We start from the raw sequence: 19,250 nt of genomic DNA, 5'->3' as shown, positions 1-19,250 counted from the left end.
TTCATTGTTTTCTTATAAATGCACATAATATTGCATCAAACAATAATGCTTTCAGATTTTTTTTTAACACCAGTCTATTTCTGCCTATAAACAATGTGGGCACGAAGATCATAAATAATCAATATAAAAAGTTTTCAGCAACTGCAGATACAATATTATACATTATTTTATTTTCAGCTACTGATATTTCAGGATATTATATAAAGTATAACCTGCCTTAGCTGACACCTCCATATATCAGACACTATTTCATATTTTACATAACTAAAATCGAGAGATCTCCTTCACCACACCAAAACTAGAGTTGATGATGGTTCTTGAGGTGCCAGGTTTCTACAAATTCGCCTGGGATCATCTTCCTTTAGTTCTCTTCTCCTCTGCATACCCTGCTTTCCCTCAAGTTGACAGATGAGGGCTTTCTTTATAAGCTCCCTGATGTGGGGATGTTTTCTTTTCCTTTCAAGGATAGACGGACCATCTGCCACTTTTTTTGTTGTAACATCGATGCCTGTTTTAAAGAAAATTTTATTTTCTTAACATGAGTGACAAGCATCCCCATGCTAACCCATATTAACTTTTTACCCAATATTAGAGCCTCATGATCAGTTCCCAAGAAGGAGTTGTTCGGGGTTGTTTTTGTTCTTATTTGTTCTATCTACAAAATACTATGTGAGACAAGATGCATTTTTGCCCATTCCTTCAGAAAGCAACATGTTTTCATGAACAGGTATTAGCTAGTAATCATCATGATGACAGCATCTACCCCAAACGTCCTGAGGATATTCCATAAACCCCATATATCCTTAATAAAGTGTGTCGATCCCCTGGGAAAGTGCTATACATATCACTGGATCTAATTATTAGACTTGCATTGCTAAAATCAAAATAAATATCCACTAGAATGATAACAATACTAATTACAAGATCTGTATGCATGAAAATATTAAGATTCCTTACCACAAATATAAATGTGTGCCGATTGTTGCAAAATGACTTGTATCTAATACAAAGTTTTCATGACTTGTACATGTGAATAATATTCCATTCGTCTGATCTCCAGGCAGGGATCATAATGCACAATCAATATATATAATTATTTCTAATGTCCTGTAGTGAAACAAGCTTACACTATCTCCCCTTCTTTGTTTCTCATTACACCTCAGCCACTATGGATATTGTGATCCAAAACAGCTAGCTCATTCCTAATCCTGTACACAGGAGGGATGTATGAAAATCTCCTGGCACTGTACATCATGATCTGCTGATGAAAAACTTCAAGCTCAGCAGTGCTTCTGCAATTATCAAAAACATGTATCTTGTAACATGTGTTATTTGTAATCTGCTAACAGACTAATACAATTATTAAATAATCATTACTGTTGGTAATTTTTGCATACATAAAATCTTTACTGAAGTGTTTATTGATAGAGTGTCATGGAATTGTTTATACCTGATGTGCATGTATTATACCTGAAATTACCAAAGACTTGAGAAGGGAGAGTCACTATACATGTATCATGTGCACACATCTTATGAATTCTAACTTCTTCAGATCTTCAAATGGTAAATATATACAGTAATTTATTATTAAGTTGAGAATAAAAACATTTAAAGTGGTCTTCACATTTTTCTTTTAAATACCATGCAATTGTTGCAATCCTGAAATGGCATACCTGAAATTTAAGTAATACTCCACTGTTTAGGAACCTTTGGTCCAAGAGCACCTGTGCCAAGGTTTTCAGCACTTTGGCTTCCTTCTTCGGATCATCTTCATCAAGCCAAGGCTTTGTCAGCTCTTCATTCTCCAGGTGAGGTTCATGAAGACATTTATTAATGCCTTGGCCATGTGAGAGGATCTACTCATTTTTATTGGTGATGTGATTTAGGACACTCCTCAAGATACTCTGAAAGAATGCCACAATCAATACCTTTAGCACCTAAAGCTGGTCTCTTTTGTCATCGTGACCCCATATTGATAAGACAACTTGATTTATATCATAAAGCGAAAGCTACATTGTAGACCTGGCTAATAGTTAGCGTAGCAGGATTCAAATTTTCCTCAGATCATTGTTCCTTCAATATTCCACATTACTCTGACATTTCAAATAAATTTTAATAAACTACATACCTAGAAGATTTGGTGATGAATATATATGGATACAAAATACATTAAAAGAAATCAGAAGATAAGGATTATGCACTGTAATACAAAATTATACAATAGCAAATGTTTACATATATGTTTCAAATAAAAGGACTGAAAACTCACAAAAAATTGTCCATAGCTGCTAGCAGTCTTGCATGAAAACCAAAACTGGTTCATGTCTTGGGACCATTGTAATAAAGCCATATTATCCATTTGTTTGGCAACCTTGAAAAGTAGGTAGATAAAATAAAGTTAAAAATGCATGAAGAGCAATCATCAAAACAGAAACAGCTTTTCAATTCCAAAAGTTTTATAACAGTAAAGAGTGAAAACCAACAAGTCATTTAATTCCCAAGAATAAAAAAATGAAATTTAAAAAGAACTTACAGTATTGTAAATTAAATCCCAAATAAGTTATATCACCAGTCCTAATGAATAAAGTTCTAATGAACTGCCAGTGGTTTCCAAAAACAAACTTCAACTGTTATCTCAGTATTTTGTTTTTAAATTAAATATGTCTTATGTTCATTCATCATGAGCTAAGTGGATAGATGGGAAGAGGGTGTTAGCAAGAACTGCATGTGGGACATAGATACATGTATAAATGGGAAACAGCATAAAGAAAGCATATGAGGCATGTAGACACAATTTCAATATACAATCACTGGTCCTCTAAGTACTGAGTGGGGGAAAAAAAAACAGCTGTGATTATTGGGTTAGCCAGCACAGTATACAGGAACTTTTTTGCATAACCAAGTGGCACAGTTGAAATACCCAACCCCACTTTTGAGAAAGTGAAATTCAAGGGTTTTTTTTTCGAACTCAAACTAAGAAAAGCATGAAGTGGGAACTCAACCTGCTGGCAGTTATAATAATGTCCTTTATCAGCATTGCATTTGTTACATCATTGTTTTCAGCAGAATGACAATTGTAAGACAACTCCCACCCACACACAAAAAAAATCTGCAAGAAATTTGTCATTTTTACCTTCCTGATTCAATAGCAAATACTTCAGATACTGAAGGTGTCTTCATTCTCTCAGTATGTTGCAAAAGCACTTGGCCAGGTGTTGATGTGAAGCATGAAAATGTACTGGCCATCGGTTCTGTATGCTTGGGTTCATCTTTTGCTATATTCTTTGTAACTTTGTAACTTAAAATATGAATTAAATATTCATTTGTGTTATAAGTTATGTTTTAAATCTGTTTCTTTGTGCACTGTGTTAAACACTTAGAACTGAAATACTTCATTTAAGCAGGAATACATAATAATAGATCTAAACAAAATTCACATAATAAAACTAACTTAACTGCAACTCAAAACTTAACTGATAACAATCTGCCAGCCATATATTCTGGGAGCACTACAACATCCTTTCTTATCATGACTAGAGATCTTTTTGTAATTGTAGTCAATACAGTGCTTTATAATAGATTTATTAGTAGCTGAAAGATGTACAATAAAATCTTATTATTTGTTCCATCACGTTTACATGATAAGGTTATTAAACTTTTATGCAAGTAATGTGCATGTCACATTAACATAAGGGGTGTGTGTGTGTGTGTGTCTGAGAGAGAGAGAGAGAGAGGGATATATATGATATAAATAATAATAACGCTTGTAAATGTATCTAAGTTCCCTCGCCGAATTTTAAAAAACCTGTCTCACGAAGATAACTGACAGGTGTACAAGATGACCTTTATGAGCACGCTGTTATAAAAAAATAAATAATATATTCCACCCCAACTTGATTCTGGGGAACAGACATTGGCTTACCTGTCCAACAACAACTTCGCCATTTCAGTGTCTGATGCCAGTCCTAACTCTTACATCAATGCTCTCCATCGAATAAACTGGTCCCCAAGACGAATCCTTGATAAGTCCCGTTCGGTTTCTCAGACAGTTTTTCGACGTTTCTTCTCGGAAAGCGACAAGCGCGGCCGACCTTTACATTTTTGATTCTCATGTGTGTCCGCCATTTTTGTTTATAGTAGATATTTAAATTACAACCACGTGACTCATAACCCGCCCACTGGATGAAGATGACGTATACGTTTTTGTGATCATGTGAGGCTTCCGTAACAGTTCGTGACCTACAAGTTTCAATTAAAGTGGGCCCCCACAAAAATTCATTTTCTCTCGTTTATTTATCAATTGCCCAATTTAATCATCTCAAACTCTAGGTTATTTTGAATTATTTCAGCTTATAAGTCAACACATTTCACTAGTTACATGATCTGTAACATTCACAAAATTACAGACACTCTGCACTATTGTGCCTTTAACAAAATTAACAGCATTTGGATTTAGTGCAAATTCATCTGACAACACAGTCAATGAACCTGATGTTATACTTGACAATTCAACATCATCGACATGTAGTGATGGTAGAAATGCTTAAAGTGCAACACCATATCATGATGACCGAGTCAAACGTTCCTGAAAATTTGAACTTCGGCACCCGTGGCTGAGATATGATACAAAGTTAAAGCAGATGTTCTGTGACATGTATCAAGGCACAAGTCATCAATTCATTTACAACTTCTTGTGATATTTTGAAGAAGGAGTGTGTCACCAAACATGAATCCAGGCAGGGTAAGAAATATATATCAATTTTGCTCAATGAGCATTTACTTTTGCCATCAATCCCGTGTTACAACTTCAGGGACTTAAAATACGCAACAAGAAATAACAAAACAAACAATTTGCATGATTGAAAATAATTTCTCAAAATACAGAAGAGAAAGAATTAAATTAACTTACAGCATGGTGAATCAATTCCTATCTCCTAAAAGTCCTTTCAATTCCAATAGTTCCAAAAAAATCCAAATACCTTCCAACAAAAAATGCCCCTTCTGTGTTTAAGTTTCCAATGTACAGAAAGATTTCCAAAGAATTCAAATAGCCACTGAATAAATTTAGTTACCGGTAATACTGTACAGTTATTCTAGCGTGTCATGCAAAAAATAAATCTTTTCAAAACCCAAGTTGGGAGATTGAATTTGAATACATACAGATTGGGACCTATCATCGGGAAGTTTCTTGCAGCATATTTAAGCATCGTTTTCACTAAATAGTCACCCTGTGGAGTGTGTTATTCCCCCCCACCCCCACATGCCCCCATTTCATATTATGGTCATCTGTGCCCCAAACTGCACAATAGCTAAAGGTTAGACTCAAGCCTTTTTGACAAACTTCAAAGAAACCGCCTGTTCTAAAGTGAGTGAAAGTACTAGCAACTGATTGACAAATAAACAATACCTTTTTGTTATAACTAACAATACCTCAAATGGGTATGAATTTATGTTAACAGTTCAAACGTGGTCTCAAGCTACCATACATCTGATAACTATTTCCCACATTTTATATCCCACCTTTTTTCCTTATTGTTAACTCATATATGCATATAACACTGCTTACTAAATAACATTTATTCTGAATTAGTTTTTCGGGGGCAGATATGCTCTGTATGTTTCTTCAGTCCTTCTTTTAATTAAATTTTGTAATTAATGCTTACAGATACGGTAAATTAATGCCAAGTATTGACTCGTGTAAGTTTCATTGGTGGGAATAGAGTTCCTAGTTTGCTTGTCGAGAAATAATCTACAGCATTCAGTGATCATTCTTGGGATTTAGAAGCAATTCACTACAAGCGAAGCACATAAAGTACGGCAAAAATAAATTTCTGAACTCCTGGTTGACGGAAATGTACTTTGTGAAGCTAGCCATAAGGGAGGAAGCATTTAATTCCTGAACGCCATGAAATCGTCAGTCACATTATAGATCAGTTATCTTACATTCGCAAAGAATGATCATAGGGTTTTAGTATTAAAATGTCATTAACTAAAGTTTCTTACACAACTATTATTTGGAAAATAAAATGCATAATATAGATTTGCTTAATACCTGATGTTTCTCTTAAAAAAAAAAATGAGAGATAGAGACTGTAGATGTCAGAAAAGTAGATATTTTTAATTTGGTATTGCATTTATTTCAGGTGACGACAGACATACCTATGCACTAACGGTGATGCGGGATGCAAAGACCTTGGAAGTAGTGCAAAACAGTCATGTAATGATTTATTTTGTAATATTATGGCTGTATTGCTTGTTGTCAATAAAATAATAAATATCCCATCTTTTTCAATTTTTATTGTCTATTACATTAATTAACATGGAAAAATATTCACTACTTGCTCTGGTGACATTTTTAGAAAATTGGCGACAAAATAATGAGGTTGGCATTATTTTTGGTGACAACTTTATAAAAGCCCGGATCCTCCCTGGTTATATGATAGCTGATTGATATAGGCCACCCCTGGCTGATGGATCAATTAATCAATTACCCAGATCATACATACAATGGTCTTCTGAGCAAAAATTTATGAAACATTTTTCTGCAAAATCAATGGGCTGCAAAAACGGAAAATAAGTTACATGCAAGGATAACAGAACTTTTTTTTATAGAATTGCATAAATATTAAATCTTTCCTTTATATTTCACATAGTATTAAAGAAAACTAAATTTACAATTTATTTGTCCAACAAAATGGTGAAAATGTCCCAATCTTCCAGACAGTTGATTTCTCCAGCGCTGAATAAATGTGGCATTTAAAAATTTTCTACTGTCTTCATAAATTTCATTTTGAAGAACACAAACTTAAGGTCTCACATTTGTTATATTTCTATATATCAAAACGGGGCTTCCACATTGTTCATTTCAACATAAACAGACTTGACTTGTGTATAATAGTCCAATGCCTGAGGCCCATTTTCTCGACCTATGCCAGATTTCTTGGAACCTCCAAACGGCACACCAATGGGATAAACATTGTAATTATTCACATACAGTGATCCTGCCTCCATCTTGGAAATCACCCGATGAGCTTTTTGAAGATTGCTGTGGTAAAAAAAAATCAGGTATAGACATTTATGAAAATATACACAAATATAGTATTTCTAGATTGTAAGTTCTAAATTTCCGTGTGTACTATACATTAAATGATATGCAACGCACATTATCTATTTATCAGATCGTATCAATGACACACACACACACACACACATCAGTCTCATTCTTGCTGATCGATCATTAGACCAGCATGATAAAATACATATCATATGTGACAGCATATTTTCCTACATGTTTTATTTATATTAAAACTCCTAAATCTACAATATTATTAACTATTTTAAGATTTTTTTGGCCTCAGATGTGGGAGATTGCAGGTTCGAACCCAGGATGAGTCAAACCAAAGACTTATAAAAAATGGCACAAACAGCTGCCTCATTTGGTGCACAGCATTAAGAGGTTAGTGTTAGGACTGTTTCGCCTGGTGTCAGGATAATGTGACTGAGTGGGATACAATGCTACATGTCTGCAGCATGATGCCCCAGTGCTAGGCATCCCTATAAACTGCCACACTGAAGACATCATAGCAATATGACTGAAATAATGTTAAAGCTATGTTAAAAAATCCAAATCACTCACTCCAGATTTCTTGTATGTTGAGTGTGTTTTCTGAGCATATATACAGTTTATAAAGGATTCAAATTACTGTCACAATAAACAAAACATTTCTACATTTACAAATGTACTCATTTTTATCTTGGACTTGAAGACATTTCACCCAGGCATCATCAACTACTAATAATTTCAGAAACTTAATAATGCTGATGATGAGGTAAATCATGTCAACTAAACTTTTCAGTGGTGGGCTCAAATTAATTAAAATTGCAGGCTAATTTTCTCCTTTTTGAGTGAGTTGCAATGTTCAATTATTTTTCTACATACTTCAAACAATGGTCCCAAACATGCTGCGATCAGGCCAAGCAATTGTTTCTAAAGATTTTTAATTCCTCATATTTTTGTAAATAAGTAATTTGTAACATTATGGTGTATCATATATATATATATATATATATATATATATATATATATATATATATATATATGAAAGAGTAATATCTTCAGATTTTTTCGGAGTATGGCACCTGTCTATTGCGTAATAGCTATTGTGTGGTGTGGTGTTTTTGTCAGAACTCATTTATTTGATATAATAACGTTGGCTCGAGGTTATCTATTTAATACTGCCACGAATAAATACCAATTTGCAGTAATTCTTATACTCTCTCAGCTTTATTTAAGTGCACAGAATTCTGTTAGTTTATTTGAAACTTTGAGATGACATTTTACTCCAAACCGCTGGTGTATTGCAAGGTTAATTTTCTGAATAAATGCTGTTCAAATACAGATTTTTTTAAAAATAATCACTAAAGAAGAAAACAACCACAAACAATGACAAGCTTTGGTCTGACAATGTTATATATATATATATATATATATATATATATATATATATATATATATATATATATATATATATATATATATATTTTCCACAGAAGTGGCCAATTCAGGTTAAATAAAACTGCGTCATTGCTGAAATATGCAGAGAAAGAAAAGTTGTCTTAGCCTTTTCTCAAGTTTATGAATACCCTTCCCCTTTTATGGCATTTAAATGTTTTTTTTATGTTCTAAGTACAATATTAACTTTTGACTTTTTTCTTGTTCAAAGAGCAATGTAAATCAGTTTATACACAGTATTTTGATTCTTTTTGATAAATATTTTTGTTATTTAAATTTGACTGGAAATGTGCTTCGTTTTAAAAATTCCTACAGAAATACAAGCATGAAGCTTAACTGTAAAATGTTCTTTTTTTTGGGTGCAAAATAAACACATAATTTTTCAAGACAAATGTCATAAAAATGAATCTTGTCTCATATGCATGGATTTTCACACTTACCTGCAGATTTCCACTTTTTCTCCAGTACTGCACTCAAAGGTACATTTACCATATTCAAAACATGAAAAGTTGACACTACTAATTATAAGCAAATTAAGCTTATCAATTTCAACACATTTTTTATATCCATTTTATCCATAAAGTGGAGACCATAGAATGGTGCTTCATGTAATTTGGCCTTGGAATAAAACTACCTGATATTACTAATACTTACTAGAGGTTACAGACCCAGAAATTGGTAATTTACAAAATCTGCATTTCATTTGTGAACCGTTTCCATTTCAAATGCCTTTAGAATTCATTTTCTTTGCATTCCATTCATGCTTGTATTTTAGCTATCAGCTCATCATTTTTTGATAATGGTTTCATAAATCAGTTCTGATTTCACATTTATTACAAGTGTTCAAGGGAGAGAACTGTTGCTTTCATGTGTCTTGTTACAAGTGCATTTTAATGAACTAGCAAATGCATAAAATGCAAAAGAAATAACTCATCATCAGGAGAAGATAAATATAAGAATGTAGTTGTTGAGTATTTACAAGCAAATTTTATTTCTTTTATCATTTTGTTGAATTTTTTTATTCAAATACAACCACATGTGACGGTGTCATGACCACACCAATGTTATTTATTATGTCTGCTTTGAAAAGTGCAATGTCATGGTTTGTAAGAAGTGAAATAAATTGTCTGTCATTTTAAAAAAATCTGATCCCAGATTATTATACAAAATAGGCTTTCAATTGTGTGATATAATAGAGTTTAAAATCCATTTGTCAAATGCATTCATCCATCATTATATTTGTATTCATCATTCATCAGTTTGCATGTGTCTGTGGTTTTCTTTCAAATGCATTAATCATTTAACTTATGTTAATTATGCATTTCATTTGCATTCATTTAGCATTGCATTTTTTATTTCACTGGTAAAATTACCTGCTTCAGGGTCTACATTTTTAAAGAATAGTAAAGTAGAAAAACAACATTTACTACCATAAAAAGGGTTGGGTAAAATGGCTAATGGATGGAAAACAAACAGAGGATCATCTCCAGTATTTATCTTTTCACTCAGTCAAAATCTAAACCTCATAAATCACTTCTGTATTTATTAATACTAACCACAACTACCATATATATACTACCATATATATATATACTCACTTATTATAAGACAAGTCCAACTGCAAACTGCAAAGAGCCATATCTTCCATCGCATAATGCACCAGCAAATCTGGGACTGTGCAGTTTGTTAAGAGTAATCAGTAGAACAATCAGCATAGACACTGATCTGCAGATGCATTATCCTAAGGCAGATCAGGATCTTTGTTGTTTGCAATTTGACTCAACTTATAAGAGAGTATATATGGTATTATAAATACCAGAAATAACCTCTTGCACATGCAGATAATACATCAACATCCTGAATGCTCTCCGCTCACTTACTTAGTGAAAACTCCTCCTGCTAAACCAAATTCAGTATCATTTGCCCGTGCAATAACCTCTTCCTCCGTGTCAAATGACAGAACGGACATGACAGAGCCAAAAATCTCCTCTCTGACAATTGTCATGTCGTCATGGCAATCTGTGAATACACAAGGACTGAGATATACCCCTCCAAGTTCTGGGCCAGGATACACCCTCTCTCCTCCACATAAAACCTGGGCACCCTGCAATAATAAACCATCCTCAACTATTCAAATTTTCTTCCCTGTTATAATGTTTTCAATATGGAAATTCCAAGTTTAAGCAAACATATGAAATTTAAGGTCAATATATTTGAACCTATCTTAAAAAGAACACCTATGGTTTTCATCAATACTTTGTCTTCTTTGAAACTTCTTTTTTGCATTTGTTCTATGACGATATTTTTCTTCATTGTAGAGTGTTCTTATGTTAATATAAAAATCAAGGATAATAAATATTGTACAATTTGAGACAAATTTTAAGTTTTGCTCTTTTGCAAGGATGTGCTGAGAGCATTTCAATAAGAATTTGACATAAAAATTCAGTTTTAATTTTTTTCTCTATCTTCTGAATGATCATTCCATATCACATAAAAGAAAATGAAAATCTTAATTGGACCGAAAACAAATTCTGAGAAAAGTAGGAACATTAGTGACATTACGTCTTGAGCATTACCTCATTTTTACCAGTATCAATGTACTGCAGGACTTTATTGGCTTGGTCTTCACTGATAGTGGCCCCCACAGTTGTCTCCTCTTGAAATGGGTCACCTATCTTCATCTTGGTTGTCCTGGCAACTAACCTCTTCAGAAAAGATTCTTTGATGCTCTTCTCAACAAAAACCCTGGTGCCATTTGAACATACCTGCAAATAAACTTATAAAAATGAATTTCGAGTTAATATACATGTACGAAAACTTCAGGTTTCTTTGACACCTCATCATAAATTGAGCAAATGTATTCTTTATTAATTGAACAATAAGAAACCTGAAAATTATTCAAGTAATAAAACCATAAATTCTAACTCTTCATTGTTAAATTAGACATTACAGATACATAAAAACAAGTTTCATAGCATTGGATGCTACTGGTAAAATAGGGAGAGATGTCCCCCAAAAGTTTATATTTATTACTTTTAACTTTTTATTATTTTTAACATTTTTTCTTTTCCCACACCCTTCATATTCAGACCACCATAAGGTTTTATATATATATATATATATATATATATATATATATATATATATATATATATATATATATATAGTCTCAGAAAGTATAAACTTATAATGTTCACATATAGGTATCAGTCATAAAAAAGTAAGAGACAGCATATAAAAAAGAGTTTCTTCACAAAGATTTTGAATTGGAACCAAATCTAGGAAGTTGGTGGCAGAAAAGAATTATTTGTACAAAACACCCAGCAGAAAATGGTCAACTGCAGCAACAGCTGGCTTTTAAAAAAAAAGGGTAACAAACAAATTTGAAGAATACACAAAATCTGTTTAAATGCTCAAAACAAAGTGTTACTGAATTTGCACACACTGATGCTGATGTTGGAAAACCCACTAAAACGTCTGCTCAAATGTTTTCTTCTCTTCAATTCTGGACATGTAAGTTACAAAGAAGTAGCACTCTTGCTTTACACTTCAATGGTCTTGTATTGGATCCCTGATTTTGTTATGTGCAAGAATAAAGGTTCCTCTAGATCTTCAAGTTTCCTCTGCCTCAAAAAATTTATATACAATGACATCCATCACACCAAAACTTAAATCTGCCTGAAACTAAATAGTTTCATTCTTTGTATCTTATTATCTCCATAAACTAAAATCATCCTGACAAAAATTATAGTAGTCTGGTCCATAGTTTTTTTTATTATCTTGAAGCGTCAGTGTATAAAAACTCCTGAAACCAATACTTTGGTCCAAAGAGGGTTGAGACCACTTAAACCAAAGAAATAATTTGGTCCAAAGGGTTTCTGATCTTAAGGTCTCACTGTATAAACAAATCTGAGCTATCAAGAGTACTTTCAGCTGTTTGTACTTGTTGAAGATCTTAAATATTTTCTTTTCTTTTTTTCTTCCCATCATAAATCTGGAAGGAATACAGAGAGCACAGTAAAACCATATGTCTAACAAGATACAATTTGCCCATGTAAATAGCTGCTGTAAAAACACTTCAGTCATATCGCTATGATGTCTGCACTATGGCAGTTTATAGTGATGTCTAGTACTGGGGATTCATGCCGTAGACATGTAGCATGATGTCCCACCCAGTCATATTATCCTGACACCAGGCCGATGAGTCCTAACACTAACCTCTTAATTCTGAGCACCTAGTGAGGCAGCTGTTAGTTCCATTTTTATAAGTCTTTGGTATGACTTGGCCAGGGTTCGAACCTGTGACCACATGTATCACCCTTGTAACTATACCCCATCCCCATCCACAACTCAACTGAAAATATTGTCAGCATATTGACTGGTCACCAGATAACTACAAAGTTGCAAGCGTAGATGCATTCACAAAATTCTGTTATATACTGATCATAGCTGTTATTAAAAAAGGGCAATAACTCTTATGAAAATCAAGGGAGCACAAATATTTGTCAATGTTTAGATGATTACCATAATATGTACCAAGTTTCACAGCAATCCATTCAAAACTGCATGAGAAGCTGTGGGATTTTTGTTCTAACATGATTGCCTTTTTGTTCTAACATGACTGCCTTTTTGTGCAATATAAGCTACAAAACAAAATGTGCAAAAAATCTTATGAAAATTGTGGGACCAAAGCAAGTTGTTGAGGCATCCATCTTCAGTAAATGAAAAGAATATTTACCAAGTTTCATGGCAATCCATCAAAGCTGCTAGACTATTTGTGATATCAAGACTGTCTTACATTGCATTTAGGTCAAGACACAAAGGGCAATAACTCTAACAAAAACAGTTTTTAATATGTGCACCTCCATATCATGAACAAGTTTCATGATAATCCATCAAAAACTGCAGGTCTAGTTATAAAGTCAAGACTGTCAATACACTGTATAAATGTTTGAGACAGAAAGGGCAATAACTCTAACAAAACTGAATGATTTATCAATATGTACATCTCAATGTCATCAACATAATGAATATGTTGTATCTGGGTAATTCATCACAACCTGCAGGAAAATATGAGTTGATGAGGTTGTCTCATACACTGCATTAAACTATAAAACAAATATGTCAATAGCTGTTGAATTTTTTTGAATCAATGTGATTTGTCTATCGTTGTTGTTTTAGGGTTTAACGCCATTTCTCAGCACAAGATAGGCTATACATGGGGCCATTATAATTGGTGCAGGAAGAACCACTGACCCACAGGAATCTACTGGCACCTTTCTCACATACCCACACTGGCTGAGCCTGAGACTCGAACCCACATGGATAGAGGTGAGATGGCAGTGAGCAGTAAAGGCAAGTTTTTTAGACCACTCAGCCACCTAGAGCAACCTCCTCAATAAATTGCAATTGCAATTTTGTTGATACATGTAACAAATCTGTCTTAACATAACCAGGATGAGTTGCATTTATTTCTGTATAAACTGTGGAAAGAACTACTTTTATAAAAATACATATTTCTGTTAACAGAATCATGTGCAACATAACTAATGTAAACACTGCAAGCAGAGGCAGGTATACTGTATACATTCAAAATGAAATTAAAATTGTTATAACTGATTTCTCAAAATTGAAATAAATTGATTTACTGAAATCAAATAAGAAATCATTGCAACTTTTTCTGAAAAAAAATCATTCGAAATCTGATATAAACCTGGATAAAAATCTTGCAAACACACCATGTCAAGGTCAGGTGTCACCGGTATTTTTCATCAATCTGCTCCGTCAGGAATGGTCAAACTCTGATAACTTTCACTAAATTTCCCACATCAGATAGATTTTCTACATGGAAACACTGAAATCTATTTTTAGACAAGAAATATTTTTTCTAAAGACGAGTTCATCAAGCATTTTGAATAAAAGAACTTGTCCGTTGGCCACTTAAACAGTAGTATGAGCACAAACCAAAATTATTTAAATCTCTCAATGAAGAAGATCTGTCAAGTTTTTCAGAGTAGGGATACACGTGAAAAACTGTGAGGCGACAACACTTTCCCAGCAGCTTGTCACAAATAGAATTAAAACCATTGGCAAATGGATGTAGGGACAAGTTGTGGTGATGATTGTTGTTGCTGTTGTGGGGACCAAATACTAACAATATACACCAGTCCCAAGATAACTCACACCTGGATAACTCACAAACCTACTTATAATGCAGGGTCAGGTGTGGATCCCATTTTTTTAAACTATAAAATGCCCCAAAGATTGGGCCCTTATTTCCTTGTCATGAAAAAATAAAGATCAAAATTGGTACATGAAACATTAATATATCACTCATTTTATTTTCAAAAACAGTGGTTAGTGCATGGAAATTTGAATCAACATCAAGAAATTCTCAACCTGTAATAAGAAATTGTATATGCTGTGACTTTTCTTTCCAAACAACATTCTCAGTACACTGTAAACAACAGTATTTGATGAAAGTTGGATCGATGAAAATGACACTAATGTCTACTATGACAACATCTTAGAAAAAAAGTGAAATTCGTGTTTTAGTTTTATTGTTTAGTTCAGTTTTAGCGCAATCTTCATAAATGCAATATGCCCTCTTCTATTCAAATGCAAAAAATGTTGATCTACCGTCACAGCTATATCCACAATCATTTCTGTGAGAACGTAATTAAGTGCCAACTTGTAGAACTATTTTGTTATCTTGATACACTAAATTAAATGCAGACCTGATTTGTATTATCAAGTTAATTAGGTTTCTGTATCAAAAAAGAAGTGGGTGGAATATGAGAAAAATTAAATGGCATAGAAATTATAACTGTGTAACAGCTAGCAGTCACAGTCATGTGTCAGGTCGATTCATTTGAATTGATCAATCAAACACTATTATAAATATTATATAAGTAATAAAATTAATCTACTTTAAATTAGGCTACTCATTCACAAATGTGATCAAAGATAGTAAGGCAACCAGGCAAAATTAGCACATGGTGGATTACAACTTTGTTTCAAAGATACAGTTTATACTATGGTGAAGCAAGTTCCCAAGTTTGTAGTGAAGTTCACATTCCTGAATTGGTACCCCGAGATGTCCTCAAGGATGAGGTAAAGTTTCCCTATTACTTGCAATGAATTCATGGCATCAATATTTTACTAACAGAACAATAAATAAAATGAGTTGTGATACTGACAGTTGTTTCACGAAATAAATGTCCCTAGATTTTGTAAATCAACAACAGCAAAAAGAAGTGACATAATACACAATGTATTCATGTACACATAATGGTTGGTGAAACTGCTTGGAGTAATTTTGTTAGCAATTTTTCAAAGGTTGGGTATCTTGAAAATAAAAGTAATTTATAGATAAAAAGAAGCAAAAGTTCTTCCTTAACATAGTTTCCCAACACATTTTAAAAACCAATATTCAGCAATAAAACTTCATTGTTATCTCCTGTTTATCAGTGTTGTGCAGGGATGGCATTCTCTTCTTGAATTTTATGAGATCTCTTGGTAACTCAAACCTTGCCTTGCTTATATTGTGGTCTCTTGTTTCTGGAGACCACTGCATGTGAGTTATCGAGGTATAACATTTTGGACCCCTAGTATTCATACACTCACATACACTAAATGAGATTCTAAATTGGTAAGAAATATTAAAATAAGAACATTAAAAAAGCAATAAAAATTGCAATTATAAAGAGTTTGATGCCTTTTGGCTTTCTTTTCTGAATTTATCACAATATAAAATGTCATTTGTAGAATCACACAGCTTAGCAAACACTTTTCAGGTGACATGTCCTGTGTGATTTGGCAACTGACAGTTTTACCAATGAAAAAGGTGAGAAAAAAACCAAAACAACATTAAACTCTTAAATATGTGCATCCTCAGGTCACATTCAAAATATTTACCACATTTCATGACAATCCATCAAATACTTTGGGGACAGATGCACAAACAAGATTGCATCATACACTGCATGAAGTCACATACAAAAAGGGCAATAACTCTGAAAGCACTTGCAGGAGTAGTTATTTACCCATGTTCACATCCAAAGGTGATGACTATAATATTTATAAACTTTCATGGCAAACTGTAGACTATTTGTGGCCACAAGAGCCCGAGTGGGGGATAGAAAGACAGATAGATGGATGGGCACCAGATTAGTATATTCCCCCCCTTCTGTGAGGTGGGGTATAATAACAAGAAAGTCATGTGCTCTGCATCATTTAAAATTACCTGACCCTGTGACAGAAAATTAGCAAGCATGGCTCCAGTGACAGCATTATCCAGATTGGAATCAGCGAATATAATCAATGGCGATTTTCCTCCAAGCTCTAAGGTCACATGTTTTATGCCCTGAATTATATCAATATATTCACGTAGAAAATTGCATTTGAGAACATTAAACAATAAAAGGGTTTTATGCATGAATTCAAACTTAAAAAAGGAAACTAAGCCAAATGGCACTGAAATTAACAATACCTAACAAATGTATCTATGTGCCAGATTAATAACATGCCAAATAAAAAACAAAATAATTTTAGATTGAAAGTTTATATGATTTTATCAGCATTCAATTTCATCTATATTTACTAGCTGAAAACATGAGTTATCACTTTCTTTAAAACTTTTTCTTGTTATTATTATATTAATTTGGTGAATTTGTGTCCCTGCCTAACACGCTGAGGAAATACAACATGTTGGTACTTGATCTGTGACCATTTTAACCTTGATGACACTGTGGTACCTTGCACATCTGACTTGCAGAAAAACATACATGTACAAAGTTAAAATGCTGGAATGAGAAACTGATGATACTGACCTCTGACCTTGATCTTCAAGACAGGGCCACAAATGTGGCATGCAAAACACCCTACCTTAATTATACACCACTCCCTCGATAACTTGCACCACAGTAACTCACGAACCCACTTATAATGCGGGGTCAGTCGTGGACCCCATTTCTTTTTACTAGAAAGTACCAAAAATTGGACCCCTATATGCTGAACATAAAGAAAAACGCGATCGATATTGGTAATTGAAACCTTGATATTATGAAATCATCGACTTTTAATATGATGGCATGAATTTTATTAAAATTTCTTTCCAAATAACATTCTTGGTACACCGTAAATAACAGTATGCAACAAAATTTTGATCAATGAATGTCACTAATGCTTACTTGAGACAGCACTATAATAAACAAATACCAATTAAATAAGATTTTCATCAGTGAAATGCATGTTCCAGTTACATCTTTTAGTTCAGTTTAAGCGTAATGATCATAAATACAACGTGCCCTGTTGTATTCAAACTTGAACTATATCAATCTACTGTAACAGGTATGTCAACAAGGGTCTCTGTGAGAACCTAATTAAGTGCCGATAAGGTTTTGATACCTGATTTTCATTAGTATTTGTTGTATAAATGCATATGCTGACCTCCTTGTATTACCATGCTGATTAGACTTTTATATCAAATAAAGGGGGTGGAATAAATGAAAAGTTAAAAGGCATGCAAATCCAACCCGTGTAAGAGCTGGCGACCCCAGTCGAGTGTCAGGTCAACTCATTTTGAGTGATCAATCGAACACCATTACAATTTGTTTGTATGAACATTATCTAATTAAACTACCTTAAATCAGCATACTCATTCACAAATTTGACCAAAGCTAGCAAGACAACTGAGTGAATACCTGATGATATAAAATTCTGTTTTACAGACAAGTTTTATTAATGAGAAGCTAGTTTCAGAGTTTGTAATTAATTTTCAAATATTGAATTGGCACTTGGAGATTTCCTCATGGATGAGAAGAAACATCACTATTATTTGCAATTAAATCATGGCATCATTATTTTACTAATAGAACAATAACAAATTTGACTGTTGACGATGATGGCTATTCCACAAACTAAATGTTCCGTTTAATTTTCAATAACAGGAATCTTGTTTGATTGTTTATTTGAATCAATAACTAGTCTGGTTCCCTGCTAAGTATTGCATTGCATTCCACTATAGTAGAGATCAAAGCAGGGAATTTACAGTTTAGGGAACCAGACTACTCAACAGCAACATAAAGCAGTGATGTAAATCACAATGTTTTTGTGTACACATGATGGTTGTTGAAAACAGTTGGAATTATGTTAATGATCTCTCTACTGTTGGGCATCTTGAAAATAAAGGTCATTTTTACACAAAAATTAATAACTTAGTTAGAAAAAGCACTTTGGTGGCGCTTTACAGTTTCGTATTTTGCATAGGGTAGGATTTTAAAGAAAAAAAATTTCCCCGGCTGTCCTCACTGGTTATGCTGGCTATTTAAAAAAGACCTTGTATATCTTAGGTATAATGCAAAGAACCTTTAATCCCCTTTATTTTGGTGTATCATTGATGGGTGTAATATGGGTTATAGAGTATACAGCTTGGCCTTACTTCAAATGTGCACCTTTCAAAAAAGCGCTAGCTCTACTTGGTCATTTTCACTTCCTGAACTTCAGAGGTAAATTGTATAAAAAGAGCCAATAACTTTTTTTACATTTTATATATTTGGTAATTCATTCATTGCACTTTCAGAAGCTGGTATTGTCTAGTCTGGCAAAATTCATTTTCCCTATTTTAATAGCTGCTATGTATAGTGTACTTTAGACTAATTCAAACTGATTTTTTAACACAAGGGAGCAGTCATTTTAGTTAGCAGTGTGCTTAATTCATGTAAAATTTACAAAAGTA

The 19,250-nt window shown here is 33.3% G+C and overlaps 1 protein-coding gene and 1 long non-coding RNA gene across 10 annotated transcripts in view; both read right to left on the bottom strand.

The window, feature by feature from the left end:
- Positions 1-907: 907 nt before the first annotated feature.
- On the bottom strand, positions 908-6,147 carry LOC149779539 (uncharacterized). 3 transcript variants are annotated; one of them, XR_016415666.1, is made up of 5 exons: positions 3,923-6,147; positions 3,134-3,298; positions 2,270-2,371; positions 1,674-1,904; positions 908-1,292 (listed from the first exon to the last, which is right to left on the bottom strand). It is a non-coding gene; the product is annotated as an uncharacterized LOC149779539 (long non-coding RNA). The 3 variants fall into 3 exon arrangements; XR_016415667.1 differs by lacking the exon at positions 1,674-1,904; XR_016415668.1 differs by lacking the exon at positions 2,270-2,371.
- Positions 6,148-6,282: 135 nt separating this feature from the next.
- LOC149779538 (4-trimethylaminobutyraldehyde dehydrogenase-like) overlaps positions 6,283-19,250 on the bottom strand; it is a 97,827-nt gene continuing 84,859 nt past the window's right edge. For all 7 annotated transcript variants that reach the window (XM_089940252.1, XM_089940244.1, XM_089940249.1 and 4 more), the window contains exons 7-10: positions 16,758-16,877; positions 11,089-11,277; positions 10,393-10,616; positions 6,283-7,045 (exon numbers count right to left, since the gene is read on the bottom strand). In XM_089940252.1, coding sequence (XP_089796378.1) covers positions 6,838-7,045; positions 10,393-10,616; positions 11,089-11,277; positions 16,758-16,877 — 741 coding nt within the window. In that variant the 3' untranslated portion in view covers positions 6,283-6,837. The remainder of the gene's footprint in view (positions 7,046-10,392; positions 10,617-11,088; positions 11,278-16,757; positions 16,878-19,250) is intronic.

Source organism: Sinohyriopsis cumingii, chromosome 17 (assembly GCF_028554795.1).
Source record: "Sinohyriopsis cumingii isolate HCF-2022 chromosome 17, ASM2855479v2, whole genome shotgun sequence".
Classification (NCBI taxonomy): domain Eukaryota; kingdom Metazoa; phylum Mollusca; class Bivalvia; order Unionida; family Unionidae; genus Sinohyriopsis; species Sinohyriopsis cumingii.
Note: the sequence above shows the minus strand (reverse complement) of the source record. Positions and strands in the feature narration are given on the sequence as shown.